Source organism: Ciconia boyciana, chromosome 8 (genome assembly GCF_034638445.1).
Source record: "Ciconia boyciana chromosome 8, ASM3463844v1, whole genome shotgun sequence".
Taxonomy (NCBI): Eukaryota; Metazoa; Chordata; class Aves; order Ciconiiformes; family Ciconiidae; genus Ciconia; species Ciconia boyciana.
Window position 1 is genome coordinate 25,980,729 of NC_132941.1, and position 27,792 is coordinate 26,008,520.

Here is a 27,792-nt window from a genome sequence, read left to right on the forward strand (position 1 = left end):
ATGTGTAAGGACAGGCCCTCGAGGGACGCCGGGTAGCCCAGTGCTGGGACTGCAGCAGGTTTTTGTTGTGCAGCTCTTTATGGGTCTCCTCTTCTGGTTTTCTGTCCCTTTGGCATCACTTTTGTCCTCCTCTTGCTTCCCCATTGAAGTTTTAGGTTTCACCTGTACCCATAGAAAAGGGTCCTGAGCTCAAGTGATGTATTTAGAGCTGGCTTTAGCCATGTTTCCTTGTGTCGCTCAAGCCCAAGCTCAGACAGCTCCTGTGAGCAGGCAAGAGGCACGTCCACAGCTGAAGCTCCCATTGAACCCACAGCTCGGGGGTGGCAGATTTTACTTTACCAGAAGAACCACAGGTTTCACGAAGCGATTGAAGGCAGCTGCACTAATACCCACCTGGACTAGCAACTTGTCCACCATGCTCAAGTTTTCCAAAGAAATACTTGAGGAGCTTTAAGCCCAGCTGAGATCTTGGTGAAACGCCTGAATTGCTGCTTTGGCCACTGGAGGCAGAAGATGCTCCAGAAGGAAATCACTGCACGTACCAGGTGTTGGACAACCAACTAGAGAGCTCGAGAGAGATCTTGTGCTACCACTTGGTGCTTCTGTGTCAGTCTGTGTGCCAGCCTGGCCATGGGGCTGTACTTGAGCATGGCCATCATGTCCATGACTTCAGCCCTTCACCCAACGGAGCTACCTGCTGCTGCTTGGAGCAGGTGTGTGAATGTTTTGACCCGGAAAGGTGGGGAAGAAAATCCACGTTGTGCTGCCTGGATCACCCCCCAGGTGTCCTTGCCAAAGCCTGAGCAGCTTTTTGCTGACAGCTCTGTGCAGAAACGTTATCTCCTGCCATCAGGATTCCTCCTACGTCCACGTAAAAAGGACTTTGTCCATTCTTTATTAAACAAACAACATTATCTAAGAGGCCTCATAATTTCTTTCCCGTCCTCACATCCAGGATCCCCAGGCATTGGTGAACATCTTGGGTCCATACAAGCAACATGCCCATGTTGAGATGACGGTTTCAATTTTCTGCTGAACTTGCTGTGGTTTAGCAAATACGCTTGAATCAAAGTTTCCATCCTCCAAGTCATGAGGCCTGCGACATGCCTGACCTTGCTGGAGAATTGCTTACTGCTACAGGGTATCGGCAGTGGCTTCACAGGAAAAAAAAGATTTGCCCCCCAGAAAAATGCAGGGCTGATGCAGCCGGTTTCAGTGGCTGCAGAAATCCAGGCAGACTTTCTGATTTTGTAGATGGTGGCACAAAATGTTCCAGTGTAATAAAGAAAAGCCTAGGCAATGCCGTGCTGCTTGCTTCTTTTTTTTTTTAAAAAAAAAAAAAGGAAATGTCAGTCTCTTCATTACCCACCCACCCTTTTGATACTCCCCAGCAGAGGCAAACAAAAATTCAGCCAGATTGCGCAGCAGATCTGTCCTCTTCCCAGCTCCCTGTATGCAGTGAGTTATACCAGCTGGTGGGTCTCTTCTGGACTCCTTTTTTTATGAGTTTAATTAACAGAAAGGCAGTAGAATTGATGTGAATCTCCAGGAGGGCCTTTTGACAATGCTCAAGAACCCCACACCTTATCCAGCAGATGGAAGTGTAAGAGACGGCTGCGTTTTGCAAGCACAAAGCAAGCGGGTGCTTAACCCCAAACACGGGGCTGGACTTGCTGGTAGAAAATGAAGTTTTAATTATAATGCAAATGAGCATATGTTTTGGCTTTGGGCCATTAATGCTGAAATGTCTCCAATCTGCCAACCACAACTCAGTTGGGCATGGAAAAATGGGATGGTCGGGTTGCTGTCCCAATGACAAAGAGCCATGTCGGAAAAGCAGAGATCCTTTAGAGAAGGGTTTTGTTCTTCTGCCTCAGCAAAGGCAGTTGTTCCTTTAATCCTCACTGCTTAAAGCATTACTTTTATGTACTATTTTTAACAGATGAAGTTTTTTCTGCTTGTTTGGCTTGGGTAGGACATGGCGAACACAGCCCTATTCCTGGTGGGGACAAATTGCCTCCTGTTGCAATTGCATCCTGCGTTCCTGGCTGGCCCCTGGAAACCTCACACGTCTCTGTGGGTTAGCCGAAAATGGTTGTTGCAAGGAGTGTTGTGGCTTTGGATGAACGTTTACCGCGTGCCGAATTCAAGTGAAGCCACATTGAGCCTCTGTTTGGAAGGAGCTCAGACGAGAGCAAGTATTAAAGCTGGAACAAACCACGCTGTGAGACCACATGAAGGAGCATGAAAATGAGAGGGGAGGAAGAGAAAAATGCTCAGATTTTAGGCTATTTCCCTTAAGTGGAGCAGGCAATATTGAAGCACCACTGATGGAGCATTACGTCCTTTCCTTCTGTGGTCTGTGGGAAAGCCGGTGCTATGATAAATTCAGGTTTAAAATGAGGATTGAGAGAAAAAGAAGGAAAGCAAAGGGACAGAACAGATTAATAAGTACTCTGTTTATTTAGTCTCTTCTGTGACCTGCTTATATTTGAGTTTTCTGTGGGAAGAGCACCTGGAAGGCCAAGGACAGGCGGGAAGTCCTCGGTGTCCTTTGTGTACCTTTGGTGATTTTCCACACCGCCTTTCCTGCATGCCAACATTGGAAGACCAGGATGGAGGGATTCAGTTTCAGAAGGTTTGTGGAGAAGATCGTGGTCTCCTGTGCATTTATAAGGGAAGAGCTTAGTTTTATATGGTCCCAGCTTTGGTGGCTTGCACAAAGCGAGCTCTCTGAGAGACCAGGAAATGCTGGTTTTGTGTAGGCTGGTTTTAAAGTGAAATGTGGATGCTGGAGGAAACGGTCAGTTCTCAAGACCCAAAAGAAGCTGGTCTTGCTCTGGAGGGGTGAGAAACTAAAAAATGAAGAGCAGAAAGGGAAGCAAATGCTTCACTGGTTTACATTTTAAAGAAAATTTGCTTAATTTATTTTTTTTTTTCTAAAGGATCATATATAGAGGTGGTTTGAATCCTCTTTCTTAATGATTTGGAAGCACAACCTTCACTGCATAAGGAAATGTACATTTGCAAATCTATGCTTACTGGGTTTCCTTCTCTCAGCTTTGCCTTATTGCTTCAGTGGATCCATTAATCGTGAGTGGCTTTAGAAGTTTTTCTTTTTTAATTAAAGGTACATTAACAAAATATTTTTAATTTTCCAAATGTATGAAATGTTTTTAAGAAAGGAAAAATAGCGTCATTTTATCCTCTGAGATCTCTTTACGTGGTTTACCTACAACGTTGTTCCAAACCTATGTTGTTTAACCCCACTGAGTGAGAGGATCCACAATATCCTGAATGCTCCCTGTCAAATATTTTCAAGTAAGTAAAACCTGGTACCTGGTCTCATATGAGAAATTAAGAGCATCTGTCAGAAGTCAAGACCAGCTGAGCATTTCCATGAGTCGGTGTGGTGGTGGTGTCAAACCAAGTAGGTTTGCAAGGGCTTTGCTGGCTTGTCCCGAAGTGCTCTGCAGTGTTTGCTGGGTTGTCCTTTCTGGAGTTATAGAGCCACTGTGAGGTCTTTTCCTCGGTTCTTTGCATTTCATGGTGTGAGACTGGCAGGATGCACCTGCCAGTCTTACTATACCAACTCCTTAAAACCCAATTTCTTAAATTTTCATGATGATCTAGCAAATAGCACCTTCAGGAAGAGCTCTTGCTCTTCCTGCCAATGCACAACCTACTCCTGGCTTATGTCTGTCCCAGGTCCTTTCCCCTGACAGCAGAGTAATTGACTGCTCATGGTTTTGTCAAACAAGGCTCTTCAGTTACCTCCAAGGCCAGTGCACAATTTGGGGCAACCTTGCGACCCGAAGTAGGGTATTCCCAGCCGCACAGAGGTGGCTAGGGATATCTGTCAGCCCACACGGCAAAGCAGGTTGTTTCTCCACCGATGGCAGGGGCAAGCGTGTTCCTTCGGTATTGCAGCGGGGAGATAACGTATCAGTAAATCTTGCTTCTCCCCACCAGCTAGTCCAAAAATCGCTGAGTCAAAAGACAATACTGAATGTGACCTTGAAGCGATGGCTCATACTGCATGTGCTTAGTGCTAGCTGGAATATTAACCCTTGGATTAGGGTGCGCAAAAGAAACAGCGATGAAAGAGGAAAACTGAACCTCCTGAGATGTTTGCCTGTTGGAAGCTGAGTGGGAGGGAAAATGTCAGAGGTGGTCCCAGCCTCAAATCCCCACCGAAATGCATGGGTGTTGGGGGAAGCAAAGTGGCATTGCTCGTGGGGTGTTTCATTCCCCCTGCCAGCAAGGGCAAGCAGCCGCTCTCTGAGGGATGTGATGGGTCCTGTCATGTTTGGGAAGAGGAAACTGTCAAAACCCTTCAGATAAAGCATGCTTTAGCAGCTGGTGAATTTATGCATGTTGCAAGCTATCTGGGACCGAAAAGGAAACAGATGGAAAAAACTGGGTTTTAATAAATAAAATTTTTAACAAATAAAAATACATTAATAAAATGTCTTCTACACTTAAAATACAATCCCGTATTCAAGTTCTTCTTCTAGTAGCATTTGGAAACCCTGGGGACTGATCCTCCATGAGGATTAGGAGTCACGGCCAGATGGGAAGCAGCAGCCATCCCACAGGCTGGTCAAGCTGTGATGAAGCAAAGAGGAGGGAAAAAGTCCTGTTCCCAAATTCCTCATGCACCGGAGCTGATCAGTGCAATCCCAGAAAGGTTATTTTACAGAGGTAGGCACTGTTTGTAACTTAAAAAAAATGCACTGGGAAAAACAATAACTATCATCTCCTTTTGTGGTAAAAATTACTGATTGGTTTCTTCTTATCTTGTGCAATGCTTGACTCACAGGGCTATAACAGCAATAATTTTCAGGCTGAACTTTTCAGCTTGAAACAGGTCTCAAGCTGAGAGACGTTCCTCCAGCCTCTGGGACACACAAGGGATCTCAGGTAAGTTTGCATAAGTTTTCACTGGGATTTCATAGGACTAATGTTTCCTTCTTCTAGTATTACTTCATCAGTTTAATCAGTTGGAAAAAGAAAACTGTAATTGTGTATGATGCAGATGTGCTTAAGGCTGGTGCTGTGATATCGATTATCTGGATGGGTTGTGGTGCCGTGCGGCTGGCTGCCAATGCCATGCTGGGAGAATAAAAAGAGGAGGAAGGAAACCTGTAATATTAGATTTGTTGCCACTAGAAAATTTTCTAGGTGAAATTCAGCAATGATCATGACTGCTGTAGCTTACCATGGCAAAAGAAGCTGATAATAAAGGTCACCTACAGCAAGTCTGGGTGACCACTTGGCTCTCTGGTGATGTTGTTTCTTGTTGCAACCTTTCCAAGACCATAAATGCTCATTTCAGCAGTTATTTTCTGCAGGTGCATTGTTTCCAGGGCATGTCACCTCTGGGGAATAGCCTGCAGGCATGAGCTTTACCAAGCCCCATGCTGGACCCACCATAAGGCAAATGTTGCCTCCAGGAAAACTGGAAGCTCTGCCTCACTCTTCCCTTTCTAATCACATGTCCATCCTTCCCCATCTCCACTCCTGTGACATTGGGGGCCCAGCAGGGCCAACACCGCAGCTGCAGCAGGCTGCTTGGGGCTGTATCCAGGTGAGTCAGGGGCATCCCCAAGGATGGAAACCCCCCACCACTCTAAACAAGGAACCAGTCCTTTGGGGCAGATATGTGGTTCAGTCACAGGCAGAGAAATGGGATCTGCAGTAAGTTTTATCTACTAACACATCTAAGGACATGTGGAAATGTCCAAAGCTATTTTAAAGGCTTATTTCTGCCTTGTACAGATGCTTACAGGAAGGGCAAAATGCACGTCTTTCTTTGCTACAAGTGCCACTTCCCACCGGGCAAGACTGAAGCCCTTCACGCCAATCTCAGGTGGCAGAGCAGGACAAATCAGAGGTCACCAGAGCTTTTATCAGAGGGGGAAATAACGTATTTTCCTATAGCCGTACTTTGAATAATTTTTCTTGTTAATCTTTAACCCAAAATAAACCTCTGTCCAAGGAGGAAGAACAATACACAAAAAGCAAACCCGAAGAGCTCTGCATACAATGAAGAAAGCTGGCATCTATACATAGGGTCTTATCCGGGAAAGCTGTCACAAACACTACTTTTTCTAGCCAGGAGAGAACTGCATTTGGACATGCGATGGGGTGTGCTTTTCTCGTGCTGAGTTTCCTAAACTGACCTTTATTATGGTGACAATATTGTTTTCTGATGTGCTCTGAGCATGTGAGCAGCAGCAAAGCTATGAGGCTTCAGGCCACAGTATCTCCCTTGGCTGCTCAGTGAACATAGGGTCTGGTGGAAGATTGTGGGGTTTATTTAAAAGATTTATTCAAAAGAGTGAGCAAAGTGTCCTGGGAAATGCAGGATCGGTAATTTGGCCACTCACCTTGTCCTATTGGGTCTTGTGATGGGGAGTGATCACTGCTCACAGAAGATACATTTTTGCTGTCTTAAGCAGATTGAAAAATAAATCTCCAGTTCACACCCTTATTGCTGTTGCTGCCTGCTCTGACGCTGAGGACACAAACCATCACCAGCTCTTTGAGGGTGCGATGTGCTGCTCTGGGTGGGATGTGCCTGACATTGGGGCTGTCCTGTCTGCCTTCCCCATGGGCTTTCTTCTGCTTTCACAGTGCCCCCACCATGTGTGGGAAGAGGTCCAAGTGCTCCTTCTCCCGCCTGGAGGTGATCCTCATCGTTTGCCTACTGTTGATGATAACAGTGACCGTGGTGCTCCTCATCCTCCACTTTCTCGCCAAAGAGAGCAATGGCAAGTTGAGCTATTCCAGTCCCACCATCACACCCTGCTCGAGTGTGTGTCCAGTGCAGTAATTTAAATCAAAGGGATACAGGGAGGGTGTCACTGGACCACTGCTGAGCCTTCATAATCTTCTTTGTGCATGGTCCTCTCACACAGCCACAGCATGGTGCTGTTGCTGGCCTCTGCGGCAGGAGCATGGTGATCAAACCAAATGTGAGCATCTCTCAAGGCGTGGATGCACAGCTTTGGGGCCAGTGAGTGAGGCTGGCTGCAGGGATCCAGACAACCTCCCTTCCCTCTCTCCACCTGGTGGAGGGAGTCCCGAGAGCCCCTTGCTCCTGGCACCACACCAAGGGGCTTCACAGCTGTTGCAATCCCATCACAGCCCACTTACGCCTCCAACCCCACCACCAGGCATGGGGCAGGTGGGTGTCAAGAGCTGCCTGAAGTTAACTCTCAGTTCACTGCTAATGTACCCCATGCTTGTCCTCTGGAGAGATAAAAATCTCATGGGGAAAGAAAACATTTTGAAGCTTTAGTTGTTTCCATGTGACAGGAGCCCTTTCCCAGAGCTGGGGTTTTTCCTGCCCTGGATGGGGCATCACCCGACATGTTAGCAATGGCACCTTCCCATTTCTAGATTTTGATCTTGAATTGGAGGTAGTTCACACTTTCTTCATGTTTTTAGGTTGTAACACATAAGAGTTTTGCACAACCAATTACTCTCTGTGTTGTAGCTCTTGGAGGAGGAGGTGGAGGAACGGTAGTTTTAATGGGGAGCCCTGTTCACTCATGCCATTTTAAATGAGAAAAATGCCCTGTGGTCAGTCTGTGGCCAGTGTGAGTGTTTCAATTCTCCTCTGTTTTAAGTGACAGCCTAGGAAACGCCAGACCGGGAAGAACGAGCGTCCCTTTATCCTGATGCCCTGCCCTGAGCGGCAGTGGCTGACTGGGGAAGACTGTGAGAACAGATCAAGCATGTAGAAATATTTTCCCACAGTGTTATCTCAGCCTCCTGTGATTTGTGGCTCTGGGATTTCCTGAGACGCAGTTGGTTGGGGTTTTTTTTTTTTTTTTTTTTTTTTTTTAAATTTAATAGCCCTCAATTACTTTTCTTCCATGAGTTTGTCCAGGCGCTTCATCCATCCTGTAGAAGGACTTCTGCACCTTCATGATGGCTGGGATGAGACATGATCTCCTTCAGGAGTCCTCTTCCTCACCACTTGCCTGGAGGTCATTGCCCAGAGCTGCTTTTCCCTTCTTTGAGCTTCTGCTGGCTCTGCTGTGAATTTTTTGAGATCAGGGCACCTGTGCTGGACACGGGACGTGTTGGAGACACCAGGGTGACATATGGATGTGCCCCTCTTTCTTCCCTAGTCCTTTCCCAGGAGCTCCTGACATGCCAACCCCTTTTTCTCACTGCTGCTGAGCTGAATTTTTTGTGTGAAAACAGCTCTTACACCCTCAGATCTGTTTCCTGCATGGTAGTCTTAGGCTTGGAGAGCTTAATAGGCAAAGCTAGGCTTGTTTCCCCCTTACTGTGAATCACGACACATTTTACACAGTCCAGTGACCCCGTCTTGTGAGCTCCCTCTGCAGTTCTTCATGCCTGGTCCACCCTTTACCATCCCAAATGCCTTAACAGCCTCAGCACACTTTGACCACATTGACATCCCATTGGAAACCCAAGCGGACAATATCAGCTGTATCCCCTTGTCCATGGGCCTGCTGAGTCCTCTGGGGTTCTCGAGCAGGTTTCAGGCATGCAATCTCTTTAAAAAGGCTGGGTTGTCTCTTCTGTCCCCAATTCTGCTTGCTCATGTGTCCACTAATCTACTATTTATTCTTATTATAGACTCCAGCAAAGTAATAGCAAACTACTTACTGGGCGTAGGTCGAGCTGACTGCACGGGACCTGTGGCAGAAATTCCTCTGGTAAATTGGGGGAATTGAACATGGGGTTGGTGAAATACTGATTTTCATAATCTCTGAGTATTTTTTGCAGGACTTCTGGTTTAGAGGCTCTGCTTTGCAAATGGTTGTCATCTTCAAACATTAGGTGAAATTTCTTTGAGGCTTTGAGCAACCTGATCTAGTGGAAGGTATCCTTGCCCATGGCAGGGGGGTTGGAACTAGATGATCTTTAAGGTCCCTTCCAACACAAACCATTCCATGATTCAATGATTCTTGCAATCACAGGGCAAGATAGTTGCAGCTCTGAGTGTTCATATGTTTAAAGAGTCCTCTGACCCTCTGGCAAATCTACTTAGAAAAATACATGCAAATGAATAGATCACTCAATATTTTCACTGCATGGACCTGATGGACCTCTTCCCTTCCAGATGGGATATGCCAAAACAGACCAGGTGGGTGGCGGGCTTCTTATGCGCCTCTACAGCCGAGCCTTCATCGTGGCAGAACTTGATGACTCCAGGCGAGTAGTGTTTGTCAGCGCTGACATAGGAATGGTGTCTCAGAGACTGAGGCTGGAGGTATGTGGCTGGAAATGAAGGATTGGCGCAGTTTGGGTTGTCGCTGGTATTAGTGTTAAGGGTGTAGTCATTGCTAAATAATATTGAGCATGGCAGCACATAGGCTGTTTGCTTTGGGATCTCCTTGCAGCACGACCTTGGAGAGACATCGTGTCTCTGCTGAAGAAGAGCTTTTGATTACTCAGCAAATGAGGCTGGACTTTGACCATGCTTTTCTTAGCAGAAAAATTATCACGGGTACATTTGAATAACGAGTATGTTATCATGGTGCCTGTGTAATGCTGGGTCTCCAGCGCCACAGAGGAGGGAGGGAGATGCCAGAGAGCTGGGGACTCCTTGGATGATCTGGGCTTCACTGCAAGTTGGCCATAGAGGTCTTCACTTACCAGATTTTATTATTTTAAAGCTCTTGCCAAGTCAACAGCTATAACCTACTTATTGTGACACCAGTATGGGAGTATCAGGCAGAAAAAGAAGAGTGAGAAGGAAGGTGAATGGTTGGGTTTTTTGCAAGGGCTGGTACAAAAAGGGTTTTTTAGGACGACCTCCTTCCTCTCAGGTGCTCAAGAAACTGAAGAGCAAGTATGGCGAGCTGTACCGACAGGACAATGTCATCCTCAGTGGCACCCACACACATTCGGGGCCTGGTGGCTACTTCCAGTACACCCTCTTCTGGATTACTAGCAAAGGGCTAATCAGACCATCCCTCAATGCTATCGTGAATGGCATCATAAAGGTTGGTGTTGTCCAGTCTGTTGACATGAGAGCCCATAAATGCAGATAAGGTGGGGAGAGATACGTTTGTGACTAACGGAGCTCTTGCTGTGATGTTCATGGTAGCACCTCTGAATGTCACAGTCTTAAAACACACTTGGAGGTGGGTTTATGCTTACCAGTGAAATCAGATCAAAAAACAGAAGCTTTGAAGTCTTTCTTTAGAAAGAGACAGTTGTGGGTGGTTTCAAAATATTATCATAATTTTCTAGAACTTTAGACTACTTAAGAAAAAAAAAAGGCCCCCAAACTCCCAAGAAAGGTTTGGCTTTTTCCAGATAATCTCACATATGCTTTACATGCATGGGCTAATATTCCCTGCCTTCCTGCTTTTCAGAGCATTGATATAGCACATCAGAACATGAAGAAAGGAAGGCTTTTTATAAACAGAGGCATTGTAGAAAACAGCCAGATCAACCGAAGCCCTTTCTCCTATCTTGAGAATCCAGCGTCTGAACGAAGCAGGTAAAAGCTCCTCATGCGGGAGAGAAACAGAGCCCTGAAGAGGACCCTTTGGTTGAAAGCATGACCCAGCCGTCTTGCAGCTGGTGTTTCTGGTCATTCATGGGATGGCTGAAAGTGTGGAGCTGAGCCAAGACCATGGCAGAGTGACACTGTTGCCATCCTTGGCCGCTTGGGTGTGTGCATCCCCAAAAATTAGTTGCAAGAGTGGGCTTGAAAGTTGTGGTTACCCCCTCCAAGCATGTGAGGTATTGGTCAAGGATGTGACTTTATGCTTTGTTTAAAAAAAAAAAAAAAAAAAAAGCCTTTAGTAGATGTCAGCATTTGAGTCAGATGGTATTAAAGTGCCATCATTGGTGCATGAATTAGCATTCAGAGAGAGCTCCTCTCTCCATCCCCTGGAGAAGCAGCACCTGAGGTCAGCAACAACCATAACTCTTCCCTTACCTTCACAGCTATTTTCAGATGCTCCTCTAAGGTCTCACTGTGCTCTGGTAATATCTGTAACAACATCTTCATTTCCTTGCTCAACCTAGTGGAGATTTAACGTGTCTGAGCAACGCAGAGCGTGACCACGGCTCTGGCGCTAATGGGATTTCCCCGCTTCATTTTCATCTAGGTATTCATCCAACATGGATAAAGAAATGGTGATGCTGAAGATGGTAGATGGGAATGGACAGGAGCTAGGCCTTATCAGGTACTGACCACCAAAGTAACAAGTTTTTCTCCAAATCCTCATAAACCACAGTTCCGTAGCAGTTCTGTCTTTCTGCACAAGGTCTCCTTCCCAACACTGACCCTTGCCCATAGGGCATTGCTCCCAGCTAGTCACCAGAGAGTCTCTGAGGGAAGAGTAAGTGAGAGTCCATGAGTGCATAAACCAGGTCTGTGTCCCTCATCTACTCTGGGAGATACAGCAGCACCTGGCCCACCTACAGCTGGGCACATCTCCTGGCATGACCCAAAGGCATCTGGGGAAGATGACCGTAGCTGGTCTTCCCTTGTAGGGGTGCAGAAAAATCCTCTCTGGGGCTCTTGCTGTGCCCCTCCAAGCAGATCCTGGTGCCGGCATCTACAGGATCCTTTGGGCTCCTCTTCTCTTGGTTATTTTCTTTAACACCCCACATTTCGTGGGAAGCATGCCATTCCTGCAGGCAGCATTTATGATGTCCGTCCTATCAACAGATCTGTGGGGCAGTGTTGGGCCACATGAAGTTCAGAGCTCAAGGTCAGGCAAATGAAGTAATGTGCAGTAACAAAGCTATAACTGTGTTTTCCTCATTTAGACGTCAAAATCGAGAGTCTGACTGTGTTAAGAGGAAGAGGAGGGTTTTCTTTTTTGTAAGAATGAAAATGTTCTTTTTTTTCCTTTTTTTACATTGTTGACGTCTCCTTGTTTCTTTGAAGCAAGAAAATAAAAATCCCTCCAAAATATAATTCTCTGGACTCAGAAAAGAGTCAGTTCAGGTCTGAAATAGCTCTTGGTGGCCCTGATAATTATGGTGCCAAATTCTTGTGGCCTCAAGACCTGGACCATCATAGCCATGAGCCCTCCTGGTCAGGAAGGGAGAGGATGGGAATAACTCTGCCCTTTTGTTAATCCATCCCTAGGTACCAACAGTCTGCATTTGTATTCTCACAGAGAAAATTCCCATAAGTCAATTGCAAATATATAGATTGAACAAGTCAATTGCCAATATATAGATTGAACAATGTATTTCCTATGCATGTCTTCTGCCTCCTCTTCAGCTGGTTTGCCGTGCACCCAGTCAGCATGAACAACACAAACCATCTTGTGAACAGTGACAACATGGGCTATGCATCTTACTTGTTCGAGCAGGAGAAGAACAAGGGGATGCTTCCCGGAGAGGTGGGAGTGTTTTCAGACTACTGAAAATAATGGGGAAAAAAGTGCTGCAACAGGGATGGGATGGTTGGTGCTTTCTATGGGCCAAAGCAGGTTCTTTCAAACAGTGAAACAGGACAGCAGGGTAAACACAGAAAAAGGAGGACAAAGATGAACGCTTTGATTTATTTACTTTCTTCCTCTAGAGAAGAGAAATTACAAGGTGTACTCTTGACTTTCCAAACTAGTAATCAGTGGCATTTATTTAGACTTTAGGAATAAACCAAATTTATTTTGATTCAACTATTGGAAATACTAGTAAGACATGTGTGGGATACTTGAGCCAAAGGGATCAATATATTGCATCTGTGTTGTGGCATCAAGTCTGTGGTCAGCCCCATTTCTTTCTTATGGCTTCCAGCCAGTTCTGCCTTCTGATTTTCATTTATCCAGAGGATTTGCCATCCTCAGAGTGCAAACACAGCTCCTTTAAAAAGCACTATTTCCCCTGAAATGTAAATATGGACATGAACCCATCTCACAGGTGCTTTGAGTCATGAATTGATTAAGAAGGTGTCCTGTGTGTATCTCCAGCATGTACCCTGAAACAGTTGCCCGATTCCTGTTTTAATACTCTGGGCAGAGGAACACGTGCAGTTCATACCAAAGATGGAAACTAAAGGAAGTCTACCTAATTCCTGCTTGCAAATGTTTCTTTTTATAGTGGATTATCTAAAAGCTTTTAACAAGACTCCACTCCAGTGCATAGTCATGGGTGCAAGTCAGTGCAAGTTCACATGTGTGCAAAGCTAAGAAGTGTTTGCAGGATTCAATATTTAGCTGTATGGTCTGCTGGGCACATTGTGTCTAGCAGTCTTACAAGAAAATGGCTTAAGAGCTGATAATATATCAAAATAGCTGGCATTGATGCATCCCATCTCTAAAAGAGGGGGAAAAAAAGGAATGTATCTATGAGAGCTGAATTCAGCTGACACAGTGTGTAACCATCCTTGCTTCTAATGAGTACTGCTTGATGTTAACTCCTGCAGTCAGATCCAATAGCTCTCACCCTGTGAATCAGTCATGGTGAAAGCCTGGCAGAAAAAAAATCCTGTGCAAGGTGCTACAATGATCCATTAACATCTGATCAGTAACATGAGAAACTGGGGACATGGGGGGAAGAGCTGCCACTGCGATGGAAGAGGTAGATGAAGAAACGCTGTCTGGACACCAAAGCAGTTTGAAGGTCCTCCTGAAATGGCAGTTGCATCCTGTGCATCCTATTCTCCCTTGCTCTTCCTGTCTTTAACCCTTGGGACACTCCTAAATCCCCATTCCACTCCTCCCAGTCACTTCAGAAATGTTTACCAGCATTGCATGCTCATCAGCTGGCTGTAATGCCAGCCTTGACTTCAGGGAAAGCTTCAGGTGATGTTTGCAATCACTGCAAGGAACTCAAATCCATCTGACCACATCTGGTTTTGGCAGGGCTCTTTTGTTGCCGCCTTTGCATCCTCCAACTTGGGAGATGTGTCGCCCAACACCAAAGGCCCATTCTGCGTAAACACAGGGGAGTCGTGCAATAACCCACAGAGTACCTGTCCCGTGGGGGGGGTAAGTATGTCTTACCTGATAAGGAGAAAACTCCGAGTGGAGCAGCAAATACAGAGCCATGTGGTGGACCATTGTGCATGAAGAGGACATTTAAAAAAATCACTTCTTTTTTGGATTATTCTGGATAACTCTTTCAGGAACTTACTGTCTTATCCTCATACACCCTGTTTTCTGGTCATTCAGCCCAAACTTAAATTTATCTTGCTGCAAAGGTTAGGGTAGTAACCTGGTGCCCAAATTTGAGATAGCTAGCAAGAAGCAATTAGTTCCCACAGTATGACAATCACTTGTGAACTCATCCAGTTTGCAGTGCTACATGTTCTCCATATTAACTGATCACTAGCATTTAAACAAATTTCTTAACAGGCAACAATGTGCATGGCCATGGGCCCCGGTGATGACATGTTTGACAGTACAAGAATTATAGGCCAAAATATCTACTTGAAAGCAAGGGTAAGTGATATTTTCCTTATGAGTGTTTGTGAGTGCTGTTATTACAGGATTGCATGTTCATTGAAGCAATTTTCTTGCACCTGTTTTTGTGAATGTTTGTAGATTTAAATTACTCTAAAGTCCATATTTCTATACTTAAGGAAATTTTCCTGATTATTCAGAAAGCACACACTTTTATTTAGATACATCATTGTAGGTGTTGCAATTTGAAAATAGTGGTTTGGGCTTTTAATCTCAATATTCCTCATCGGTATATAATGTGGATGTTGCCCCTTATAGTCTCCCCCTCCCTCCCATGCCCACATCTCAGAGGTGTCATGATGGGAAAAATCGCTGGTGTTGAAGACTCCTAGAAGACCTCAGAGACACCACCACACACCACTTGTTGGCCAACTTTGGCATCACGCTCCCAAACTAAGGCAAATGTGGGTTAAAAGGTGACAGCTTAAATATCCCCAAAAGATACTACTCTTGCCCTGCTTGACTTTGCATTTACTCAGCCGCTGTTCTCAACCCTATGGGCTCCCTTACGTCACCTGTGTCCTTGGGCTCAAAAGTCACCTGAATTTACCTTTTCCCATTCTGCAGCTTCATGGAATGAGAGAGTAGTCAGTAAGAGGACATTTTTTGGCACCATTTCAGGGACAGCAGCTTGTAGGAACTGGAACAGGTCCAGCAGAGGAGTAAGAGCAGAAGGCTTGATGGTGGCGGTTTCCTTTTAATCACCATTTCAGATGCTTGCCCTCAAGTCACTCCAGGCTGATCGTGACTTGCAAGTGAAAGACTGTCCCAGTCAGAGTGGCCCAGCGTGTGTATCAAATAGCGAGGGAAAACATTGCTGTCATTTTTAACACTGCAGACTCTTGGCCTTCAAAGGCTGTGTCCTCTATTCCTTCCTGCAGTTACAGGAATGTTACTAAACCCATATAACTTCTGGCAACACTTTCTATGTACCAACTCAAGGCATGTATGCCAGAAAACCATTCACTGAAGAGCTGAATGGCTTAGCTGTCAGCTGTATAGTAAATGCATGGTAAAGTCCATGTGTTTTGAAGCAATGAATGCAACAAAGTGCATCTTTCTCATAGAAAACATTTCTTCTGTTTGGTCTAAGATGTGAGAAATGCCAAAAGGTTGCAACTAGGAAAAAGAAGTTGCCATCCTCATGGAATAGGTGCATGTTTCAGCTGTAAAAAGAAAGGCATGCACAAAACTGCTGACCACAGAGTGTCCTCCCTATGTTACTTGAGACAGGGAGAGCTTGCAGGACTCGGGGCAAGCAGGATGTAGAGATGGGGTGATAGAAACAAAGGAGCTTGGGAAATACATTCTTGCTTTAACACCTGGAAGAGGCCACTGGAAGATGTCAACAGAATGAATAAATAATTCATATAGCTGAATCTCAGAAGAGCTGGGTTCCTGATTTCTTCTTCCTCAAGGATTTCCACCTTCTGTGTCCCTTAGGAGCTGTATGAAAAAGCTTCCCAGGAGGTCACAGGACCCCTCAGCTCAGCTCACCAGTGGGTGAACATGAGTGATGTCTCGGTGGAGCTGAATGCCACGCACACGGTAAGAGTGGGAGCTCCCGGGCTGCAGGCATAAGGAAGGAAGAAATGTTAAATTCTCACAGCAGGACTTGGCGCACCGAGGGGAACTGGTTTTAAAATATATCTTTTTCATTTTTCTCCCCCTTCTGATAAGGTTAAAACATGTAAACCAGCCTTAGGACACAGCTTTGCTGCGGGGACTATTGATGGAGTGGGCACTTTCAACTTCACACAAGGTAATTTAGGGAGCAGATGTCAATATGGCTTAGTACAAATGGGGAGGACATGGGGCATCCCCAAAACAGAGTCAAACCCCCAGAGTCATTTAAGAACATCAACAGCTGCTTGAACCACAGTCTCCAAAGGGATGTTTTTTAGGAAGGTGTGATCTTACAGCCCCTGTGCAAGTTTGTCTGTGTTTGTCAGAACGCTTCTGGAGAGGGATATGACCATGCTCTGAAGGAAGGAGAGAGCTGGATGGGGAGTGGGGAGAAGAAAGATTTAGCTTTGGGGCAATCTTTCTCATTTGTTCTCATTACCTGAAGGCTGCCAAGATGGAGCTCAGCTGGGCTAAAGCTTGGCTTTTCAAACCACTCCAGAAAAGGGAGATAGTCAGAATCCACTGAGAAATATCCTATAAGAAATATACACATAAGCAAGGAGGAGGTAATAAATGAGTTTTCTGTCCAAATAGCTGCTGGGGCAGCTGAAGGAACAGCAGTTAAAAGATGTTTCCCCTCAAGGCTCAGTAGAAGGGGACCCATTTTGGGATGAAATCCGGGACCAGCTGCTGGGAGAGCCATCCAATGAAACGAAAGCCTGCCACAAACCCAAGCCAATCCTCTTTAGCACTGGAGAGGTAAGAATACACTGGTGTGTGCCCTGGGAAGTGCAGAGATTGCTGATCTGGGCTAGGTTTTGGTAGGGCAGTGCAGAAGATGTCTGGGCAAGCTCATATCATGAAGAACAAGGAAGGAGAGAGAGCTGCATGGGCTTTAAAGGCATGAAAATAGAAAGCAAGAGTAAGTGTTGTCATTAGTTTGCATCAGAATGAGAGAGGTGAAAGTTTTCCTCTTGCAGAGCATCTTTTCCATATATCCCAGGACGAGGGACCAGACTCGCGGCTCTCATTAGGGTCAAAAACCCAACTGAAGATCCACCCTGGCCTAATTCTCTACCTGTGAAACAGCCCTAAGCAGGATGCACAGGGAAAATGCACGCGGTCAGGGAAGCCAACAGTCCATGGAGCTCAGCATTGCCTCCAGCAGTCTCTGGCTTCAGGACATCCTCTGCTGGTGCTCAGGTCTTAATAGCTCTGGGTGGATTTTTCTTCCATCCTACCATTGGTTTCTTACCTTAATCCGTGAAAGGACCTTTCTTTTTGTTGTGTGACTGGTCCATGCACAATGAAGTAACTTGTCATGGTGTCTTTTGGAAACTCTGGGTACTGTATCAACTTACCCACCTTCTCAGTATTGTCTTCAAAGGTTTCTACCGGGCTTTGACTTCCTCTGGAAATGTCCTGTTGACTTCCCTGCTTTTCTGTCATGTTTATGCAAGTGTCTGATAGTTCTGTGAGCTATAACACTGACTGATACCAGATTTACTCATCCACAGGTAGAATCACACCAGGCTCAGGCTGGAGGTCCCTAGGGTGGGGTTCTCCAGCATGACCCTGGTCCCACCAGGACCAACACTGCAGCTACAGCAGGTTGCTCAGTGCCATGTCCAAAAGAGTCAGGGCAGTCAGCAAGGATGAAGATCCCCCACCGCTTTGGTCCCCATCCCAGGGATGTCCCACTCACACAGGGAAGGGCTATTTCTTAGGGCCAGCCTCTGCAGAGCTGCTGCCCTGTTGGTCCTAGCCCATCCCCATGCTCGGGGCTGCTCTGTCCTGGGCAGGACTTGGTGTTTGTTCTTACTGAACTTTCCCAAAATCCTACTTACAACTTTAAAAGAAAATTGATGCCCCATTTTCCACCTGTTGTTCCTTTGGCATTAGGGCAAATGCGCTGTAGTGGAGCAGGATTATGTCCAAAGTCCTTTAGAGCACTTAGAGGATGCTATCTGGATGAGGCAATTTGTTGTTATTCCTTTCATCAGTCTCTTTTTAAAGCTTTCCTAGTGTCACTTTGTGTTCAATCAGCTCCTCACCTCACCTCTCATAAAAAGAGGTCCCAGCGCAGAGCCTCCTCCCATTCTACCCCCTCCGTCCAGGATGATGTTACTGAGAGTAAATTACACTTTATTCTTACAACTTTATCACCTTTTGAGCATCCTTTTATGGATGCTCTGGCAAGCCTCCTGCTTCTGATGTGCTTCACAAGGTTTTGTCATTCATGTTTTGCCCCCAGTAAATTGCTCCTCAAAAATATTTTTGGCTTGCTGGAGTGGGATTTTGCATTTCATTTACTGGAGCCATGCCACCCTTGAGCTCTTGTTCTTAATTTGCTTTTAACAGGCTTCTTCATTTTTATCTAGCTATTTTTTTTTTTAAGCTGAAATGCTGCTGTAGTGTGTGTTTTGGTTGCTGCAATGGTGCTGAGTCTGAGTATGGTGTGGTCCCTGCTAAGGGGCAGTTTGAAGTCAGGGCTAGGTTGAGGGTTCCCTGAGCATCACCCTCTGGGTGACTTAGAAACTCTCCCTCTGCACCACAACTGATGTTGCATTTGCTCAGCTAATGAAGAGGTAACTCTTATTTCCCATAGCCATCAGGCTCTCTGATTTCACTCATTCACTTATGCTCTCCTGGTCAGATGATCAACCTTATTGATCCTAATGCTATCCTTTTCCCATGCAGGTAAGGGATTTCTTGGTGCTACCCTGACCTTATTTATCCACTTTGCTTTACACTACTCCTCTGGCACCACTTTTTTTTTTGCCTTACCCATAGTATTTACATATGCCTTATCTGTCTGTTATGGTCAGATAACTTGCTGTACATGTGGAGGTAAAACACTTTCTCATGTGCCTGTCTACAAAGTAAATTTATTTGCCTGATTTATGACTGTAGGAAGGAAAATACTTCAGCTATCTTTTTTTGCTACTATACTACAATATCTGCTTTTTTTTCCACCTGAGATGACTCGACCTCACCCATGGCACCCTGACATTGTGGATGTTCAGATTGCTGCCATTGGATCGCTGGCAATTGTTGCTGTTCCCGGAGAGTTCACGTATGTATTTCTTTGGTCTTGTTCTTTATGCAGCCAGCAGCATTTCATTCAAACTACCTGCGATACTTCTGCATGCAGGTAGAAAGGGGGTGTAGGCTAAAAATTGTCCCCAGTATATGACAGCTGTGTGGGCACTACACGTATATGCCCACTGCATGTATTTTCTTGTATACTGTCTCCTCTGGTTACCTGTGATTTCCTATTTTCTTCTCCGTTCTGTAAACTAGCCATGGGAATGAATGAGATGCAAACAAGCTTCCTAAATAAATTTAACTGTTCATTGCAAAATGTAGTTTCAATGAAATGATAGGAACTTGTTAACTTTGAGTTTTTTCATGCCATAAACACCATAATGATGAATTGTACTGACTGTTGATGGTACAATGGTGAAAATCTGAATAAGATAATGATTTATTTCTAGCACCTTTTTTTCTACCCCATCCCACCCTGGGGTGCCTCCAGCCCCACCCTGGCTGTGCTGATGTATGTGAAATATTTTGAGGCCTGGTTGAGCTCATCGCAGAGAAGCCTTAAGGGATGCTGAGCAGTGCTGCAAGTGCTATGTGAATTTCTGGTGGTGTGCTGTGTGTCCAACCAGTGATTCCTGCTTTAGCTCTCTGCATTTCTGGAGGCTGACATTGTTCCCTTAATGCCCCTAGAACCATGTCTGGACGCAGGCTACGGGAAGCTGTTAAAAGAGTAAGTTGCCGAGGAAGAGGTTTCTCCAGAGCGCAGCATATCTGGGACTTCACGTTTCTTGATCTTTCTGGTTTTTCCCTTGTCTCCTCCCAGCTGGGGTCATGGTCTCATGTCTCACAGATGTTTCCTTCTCACAATTGTTTCAGACACATTTTGCATGTGCTTACTGACATGCAAAAGAAATGAATGTCCTCCCCAAAACAAGCAAACCAATTCAGTTTCAATCCATTAAGCCAACACAAGCTAATTCAACTGGGATCCAGGCATAAGTGATGCTAGCAGGAGTTTTGTCTCTGGGATGGAGGTGTTTCGCTCCTTAATCCCTACCAGGATTTTGTAATAGGAGAACAATTGGAAAAAAACGGCAAATGTATTTTTTCCATTTTCCTGATTGATACATCCTATTCTCAGCTGCAGCCTGAATACCATCTTAATCTCAGATGCTGTCTCCACAACTCACTGAGCCTGTCTCACATAGTTATATCACCATTTTTTTTAGGAGTATACAGACATCAGCTTCAAAAAAACCCCCTAAATTTATTGAATTTACTGGAGTATGAGGTAATTTCTCCTCTTTTTCTTTGGGAAGTGAATATGAGACGTTAATAAAGGCAAATTACACTTGTAGGGTTGCATTCCTGAACATCCACCCCCCTCCTCACCGTAACTTTGTATTCTGTCCTGGTAAATAACAACAACAACAACAACAACAATGATATAATTGTGCATTAAGCAGTTGTTACAAGATAAGTGATTTATTTCCTTTCTTAGGAATTTGAATCTCATGGTACACCAAGAATGGATGTTGTAATTGCAGGTCTGTGCAATGTCTACACCCATTACATTACCACCTATGAAGAATACCAGGTAAATGTTAAAATTGTGGATTGAACGTGTTTAACTGAGTTCAGCTTTTGGCTCTACGGGATGATAATTAATGTGAAATTATGTATGTTTAGAGTACTTTTCCTTTGCCACAAAAAGCTGAAGAATCTGTGGCAGAAATCACGAGACCTCCTTGTTTATTCTGGCCTAGACATGGTCCAAGGGCCAATGTGGTTTCCTGACTGTAGCTAGAGAGTACGTATGGATGCTTTAATGTGGAAATGGTCAGACAGGAGCTCCTGTGAGTTCAAGTCTGTTTTAGTAATCTCCTGATGACTTGGATGAATCAGAAATTATCTTCTTAAGGTAGCAAAATTGTCAGAAGAAAGATTTGGAGCTGTAGGGCCGTAAGGTGAACATGAATTGCAGTGCCATGTTGCTGTGGAAAAGAACGCAGTATAGCTTGCAAGACCAAGTTTTAAGGGTCCCCACAAGGCACGGTAGATGTTGTGCTTTGAGGAAGGTGTGGACCATTGGATGGACTCCTTGGGTTTAGAAACCCTGAACTTGGAGGGAAGATTGGAAGAACTGGGGTTGTCCAACCCAAAAGGTTGGAGAGGAGACGACCTACATCATAAGCCTTTAAAAGAGTAAAAGAGCTGTGATAATTAGAACAGTGACAACTGGTCCTCCCTGTTTGTGATTGATTGGTGAATGAAGAGTAACCTGAAATTGCAGCAGAAATACTTAGGCAAGTTGTTGGGCTGTCTCCCTAGCAGTAAGGGGGTAAATAAACCCCCACAGGTATAGTGCTGATCTTCTCTTGGCACAGTAGGATGAGCTATATAAACTGCTCAAGAGTCCTTCAAACCCTCCTTTTCCAAATTTGTCCTTTGCTAGGTTCAACGATATGAGGCTGCATCGACTATTTATGGGCCACACACCCTTTCTGCTTATATTCAACTGTACAGAGGACTTGCAAGGGCTATTGCTATGGTAATCAAAATTTTCTATACACCACATGCTGCTAGAGACATTTAAATCCTGTAAATGGTGATGATTATATTTGTTCCTCAGTGGGGTTGCATGATTGCTACCCTCTCTTTTCTCATAAGAAACCACTTTGAGAAATTCTCATGTGGTATGAAAATAATTCCTCTAATGGGGGTCTCATACCACTTGAAAAATCCTGGGTCTTTTTCGGTTCAAAGTTTAGGAAATAGGTACCTCCAACCTTTCAGCATAGCAGGAAGTTCCTGCTTTTCTACCAAGAGGAAAAAAATCTGCTACATTTCTGCTGTACATGGCAGTGTTCATTACCATTGTATCTGTGGACCATGTGAACGTGCAGGACTGGTGGGTGGGTGCTGCCTCCTGAAGTCGTGGGATATTCTGGCAGGTGGATTTGGGGGACCTCAGCAACAGGGCAGCGGGTGTCCTGCGGGGATTGCTCCTGCATGCAAAGCACAGGTGAAGATCACCTTGTTTGTTTTTATGCTCACTTTATTGCCTTTGTTCTTAAAATCTATCTAAGCAATGGACTTGGATAAAAAGCCACAGCAGTGATATGATTCATCAGGGAGATACTGGTTATCTATATGTATGTATACTGAGCACATCTTCCCTCTCCCAGAATACAGTTCAAGATTTGCCACGTGGTCCAGAGCCCCCAGTTTTCAATATAGGTAACATGACCTTGGTGCCTCCTCTCACTGCTGATCGTGTGCCGGCAAATAAGACATTTGGGGATGTGCTACAAGAAGTGAGACAACAGTATCGAGCGGTGAGAACTTCAAGGATTTGCTAAAACCTGTTTAGGAAATAGTCTTTAAATTCTTACCCCTCATTCGAAAAAGTCTGTTTTCTAAAGGGTCATTTTCTAAAGGCTCTCAGACCAAAAAGGTCTCATTGCTCTTAGTGGGCATGGTTGAAAAGGCAGAGACAGAGCATTTTCATGCCAATGTCATTGTACTGAACGTGATTAAAATGGGTGAATGAAAGGGAAAATAAAAGCCCTTTATTTAACATGAAGAAGATTTCCCCTTCTGCTTTGACATAAAATAACAGTTGATGATTAAATAGGCAAATATTGTACAGTGATTTCTTTACAAGCAGAAATCAGGTCACCTTTGATGCCTCTGGTATGGAATGTAAATGAAATTAAAATGTCAGAAAGGATTCAGTTTTCAATGCTCAAAATTTGGATAAGGTGTTCAGAGCAAGGATTTTCATCTCATTGCTGTCTCCAGCAGTAAGGTAGGAAGAAGGCAGGGAGGCATTCTTAAAAATCTCACCTATTTCCCTCCCTCATTTACACAGAAATCTTATGTGCTATGGTGGCGTTTATCCAGCAAGCAGGACAAGTGGAATGGCAAAGCACAGAATACCAGTTCACAGTATAAATTGTCCATTGCTATTGCAACAAGTGAAATTATAAATAATTTAAAAACAAAACCAAAAAACCACAAAAACCCAACCAAACCACTAAAAAACTCATGTGGCATCTTCAAAGGATGTTCTTAATGTGCAATGTGCTGCTCAGTCTCTAATATAAATCTCATTTTCCCCCACAGAGAGAAGTTGCTGAAGTAACTTTTGTAGGTGCGAACCCCAGGAACTCCGCAGAGAATGCGGTAAACATGATGCAACGACACTGGAATTGGGGATATTCAAGATTAGTGAATATTTAGTTACTGCCTCTGCCTGATGCATTTTAATCTGTGACGTTCAGGTTTCAGAAGGAGTAAGATCATGTGCTTCCAGTGCTTTTTTTTCTTTGCTGGGAGTTCAGAAGAAGATAGCTTCTCCCTTTAGTGTGTTCTTTGGGAACTCACATGACCAGAATGCTTTTGGGGAAAAGTCCTCAATTTGGTCAAAGATCATTCATGATCTCTTCCTACTATTGAAGTTGAAGGCACCCATGTCATGCGTTAGGCCAGACCCTCTTTCTCAGTCGGTATCCAGTTCCATCCAGTCGTAGCAAGCATGGTCTCTAGTCTCCATCCTATCAGCCCGGTGCATTACTTTAATAAAACAAAGAAAATTAGAAAAGTACTTAATTTGTCCCATCACTCATCTTGCATAGACATTGATAGCAAATACCTCACCTGTCCATTCTCTTTTTAATGATCAAGTTCTTTACTCATTCTCTGTGTCATTTATTAGCTTAAATTTGTGCTTTGGCAGTGAAATATAAGCATTTTTACTAGTAATTACCGCATTTGCCTGTAAAGCACACAGAAGCATAGTCCCTTCTCCAGTTTAAATTGACACAGAAAAGCAGGGACATGTCTGTCCCTTCACCATCTGGATAACTCTGTTATTTTTATTCCAGACTGAACACAACTTCCTGACGGTGGAGAGATACACCAGCACTTCAGACAGCTGGCACGTGGTACAGAACGATGCTTCCTGGGACACCAGGTGGGTGCCCTGACCAGACTTCACTGTTCCACAGACTCCATGGAGTAATTTGAGTTGAACCTGAAAGGCTTCATTTCAGAGTTCCTAACTGTAGGTTGCTCTTGTCCCTGCAGATCCATCCCTCTCTGGGGATGGATGGGTCCATATTTGGGTGGTTAACTTGTCAAGTCCACGACAATTGGTCTTCCCCTTGGGTCTAGCTTCTGCAATGAAGACTTATAAGTTTGGGAAAGGTAGAAGGAAGAGCAAAAATTACAGAAGGTTCATGGTCCAACTTATTCATAGCCTACATCCATCCATCTGCTGTACCGTGCTGATGAATAGGATACCAAATAGAAAATATGAGACGTTCACTGCAGTAGGGTTTTCATAGGGAAAAACTGGCCAGTTTTGCTGTGCATCATAAAGTAGAAACAGTCAACAATTTAAAAAAAGTTTGTAAGAAAGCAAAGTTAAGATTAGAGATGTCAGTCTTAAGGAAAAATACCTACTAAGCAGCAAAGCTGGTGTCACCTTTCAGAGATACACCAGAAGTGAGCACACAAAATAGGAATACCAAAGGCATCTTTTGTCAAACCATTCAATTTCAAGTTACTCCCCTATTTAAATAAAACCAGACATTTTCCCACCTGCCTCTGCAACCTATCTGTGAGAAACCAGACCCCGAAAAACATCCATCTTGGGGTCTTCTGACCTTGCAACGTCCCAGTGCAAACATGTAACATCGGAGGTCAGAGAAGCAACGTTTCCGACAGCTTGGCTTCATTGTGAAAGTCTTCCTCTGGATTTATGATGAGCATTTGATAGGGCATAATTCTCTCTGCCCAAGTGCAATGAGCTGCTCTCTAAACCTAATCCAGCTGTCCCAATGCGGGAGATGTATTCTCACCTGCACTTGGAGCTCTGCATTTCTAAGTGCTTGCCCTCTGTCTAACACTTGCACTGTGGTACCTTGTCACTCTCATTGATGTCACCCTTTCCAGTCAAGTTCCCTACTTGAGTAAGGGAAATGATGGCATTTTATCACCCATATATGTAGCCCTGCCTTCTTCCCTCCTCTTCCAAAAACCCAACAGATTTCCCAAAATTTTGTCCAGGAACACTGAAAATGATTAATAACATGTCGCTCAAGGAGATGAAAACCATATAAAAGGGCAAAACTTGAAGAATGTTCTGCCATGATGCTGGAAAGATGAGAATCTAGACATCTTATTTTACTTCCTGAGAAATGTCAGACTTTGGATCTCTGAATGATGCTTAAATACTTCTGCTGATAAGAAGAGCTGTTTGGCCTTTTCCTGCCTAAAGGGTCTGGCCAGAAGGCAAACCAATGTAGACAGTAATGTCTCCCTTCCTGGTACCCTAGGAAAGTACCAAACACCATAAGAAAGGGGAAATGGTTCTGTTAAGATGAAAACGAGTCACTTTTTACCATGTCAGTGTGTCAGTAATTAAGGCAATGGGGACAGGGAGCATCAAACGTTTTTACTAGATATTAGTGGAGTCAGACTGTGTTTTTTTAGTGCAGGAAAAACTAGTGTTTGATACCACTGAATGTGCTGACATTGCCATAGGAGAGCAGCACAAGGGAACGCATTATTTGTTAGCTTAGTGTTCCAAAGTGTTAAATAGCTTAGAGCTGCATTTGTAAAATGCACATTTTCAGGGATCAAAAGATATGAAGGTTTACTTAAAGGAGGTGCAGCTTTCTGGGAAGGAGATAGCTGTTATCTTCCCTTTGTCCTGTGCTCGCCATTGCAGCAGGGACAAACTCAGTGCAGACTTGCAGAGATTCAGTAGAGAAGTGTTTGGCCCCACCCTGCATCTGCCATGGGGGCAGTAATTGCTTTCTTGGGGCTGTTTAGGAGGAGGGGCTGAGCTACAGGCAGGAATTTGCCTGGCCCTGCCTTTAGCAAACAGCCAACAGAGATAAGACATGGTTAAATCCCCATGAGCTCATCTGTGAGAAGCCTCTTCCCAGGTGGGATCCGAGCTACGTTCCAGTTCCCGAGTCCAGTTCCCAAGGGGTGGTCCTGGTTCACTGAGCCTGGAGGGCAGGATGGGGAGGAGGCTGGGTGGTGGCATAGATCTATCACAACGGCATTTTTAGGTCACAGCATTACAGCCAGGCTCAGGCTGCAGGTCTCTGGTCCAACCCAGCTCCCAACAGGGCCAACATCGCAGCTATAGCAGGTTGGTTGGGGCCATGTCCAGGCAAGTCGGGGCAGTCTCCAAGGATGGAGATCATCCACCACTTCGGGCTTTGTGCTATCACCTCACTGTCATCTCCCAAGACAACATTGTCTTTGTCCCAAGACAAGGCAGTGCAATCCACAGCCAAAACCTTGGACAAGAGCAACCAGGTGGGTACACGGGCCCTGTGTCAGCCTGTGGTGTCTGTTTACCAAACTAAATTTCCCCCATCATTCACTGTTTTTCACCCAGTCATGTCTGTAAATATTTATTTAAATCTTCTCGGTAAGACTGGTATGGGGAAACTTTTTATTATCATTGCTGATGAACCAACATACTTTGTTCATCTGCTTCCTTTAGTTAAAACCCTGAAATGGGGGTGCTATCTCAGTAGGACTTGATAACTCTCATGTCTGGCTCAGATACAATTAGGGGGATATCCAGCAGTGCCCCTCATTGGCAGTATCAAAAGAAGAGCAGGTTAATCTTCTTCATCTCTCCAAGAAGTGCTCCATCACGGCTGGCTGAAAAATCCCTTGCCCCCAGATGATGTGTGGCTGTTTGTAGAGTTTTGAGGTTGAGCAGAAGTGGTTTTGCACAAGGAGTCTGCAAAAGAAAATGGGAGTCTGATGTGGAAATGGGTGCCAGAAGCCCTGAGCTCGATTATAATAGATTTTGCTTGTGACTTTCAATACTCATCCTTTTGGTTCAGCATTCCCCATGCACAGGGAAGACTAAGCTGACGAATATTGCTCACAGAGGTAATGTTTTATGTGGTTATGATTGGTGTTGGGAATGGAAGAACATGTTGGTAGAAATATTCTTCATTTGCAAAAAGGACCACTGACTTGTTTTTCCATGTTTTGAGATATTTTTCAGCCCTGCTGGGTTTTGGGTTGGCTTGTTGGTTGCTGCTCTGATAGCCTAAATACATGAGGAAAGGTTAAAAGAAGCTCTTAAAATATACTTAACTGGAGTGCACTAATCTCATTCCACTTAGTGAGCTCTTGGGATATTAAAACAAATGAAAAGTGGATTTTCTTGCCAACTGCAGTTTTTGGTTTGTCTGCTAGATTTTACTGGACCAAAGGATTACTTGGTCGGAGCAACATGACTATTGAATGGCACATCCCTTGTGGCACAGAGCCAGGCATCTACAGGATACGGTACTTTGGACACTATAGGAAAAAACTGTCTAACAATCACGCTGTCTCTATTCCATTTGATGGCACATCTTCAGCATTTGAAATCACAACTCTGTAGGCGATCTCCTTCATTAAAGGAATTATTTCCTTTGAGCAGTAGATTTGATATCTGCGATGTTCACAATGCACACCTGGGAGGTTTTTTGTGGCATACATGACTCTATACATCATTGCTGTCCCTCGAGTGCTGCTGGTCATCCTTTGCTGTCCAAAGCTCGACTTCCTGCAAAGTTTTGACTTTAACCTGCAATTCAGTCTCCAATGTATTCCAATGTCCAATGTCCAATGTCCAGAATACTAGTCCAATGTATTCTCA

At 44.6% G+C, this 27,792-nt stretch overlaps 1 protein-coding gene across 1 annotated transcript; it reads left to right on the forward strand.

The window, feature by feature from the left end:
* The first annotated feature begins 4,866 nt into the window (after positions 1 to 4,866).
* On the forward strand, positions 4,867 to 27,792 carry LOC140655687 (putative neutral ceramidase C). Its single transcript, XM_072870477.1, has 21 exons — positions 4,867 to 4,923; positions 6,640 to 6,824; positions 8,635 to 8,702; positions 9,110 to 9,259; positions 9,819 to 9,995; positions 10,371 to 10,498; positions 11,115 to 11,192; positions 12,245 to 12,365; positions 13,830 to 13,955; positions 14,322 to 14,408; positions 15,873 to 15,977; positions 16,110 to 16,191; positions 16,699 to 16,814; positions 19,037 to 19,131; positions 19,791 to 19,830; positions 20,602 to 20,697; positions 21,556 to 21,651; positions 22,289 to 22,438; positions 23,229 to 23,288; positions 23,990 to 24,078; positions 27,345 to 27,792. The coding sequence occupies exons 2-21, from the start codon at positions 6,650 to 6,652 to the stop codon at positions 27,532 to 27,534; spliced, it is 2,229 nt and encodes a 742-aa protein (XP_072726578.1). The 5' UTR covers positions 4,867 to 4,923; positions 6,640 to 6,649; the 3' UTR covers positions 27,535 to 27,792.

Coding starts and splice junctions, on each gene's coding strand:
- LOC140655687 (XM_072870477.1), top strand. CDS start 6,650: ATGTGTGGGAAGAGGTCCAAGTGCTCCTTCTCCCGCCTGGAGGTGATC. Junction 19,831..20,601: donor TACGGGAAGCTGTTAAAAGA/GTAAGTTGCCGA, acceptor TTCCTTTCTTAG/GAATTTGAATCTCATGGTAC. Junction 22,439..23,228: donor TGAGACAACAGTATCGAGCG/GTGAGAACTTCA, acceptor TTTCCCCCACAG/AGAGAAGTTGCTGAAGTAAC.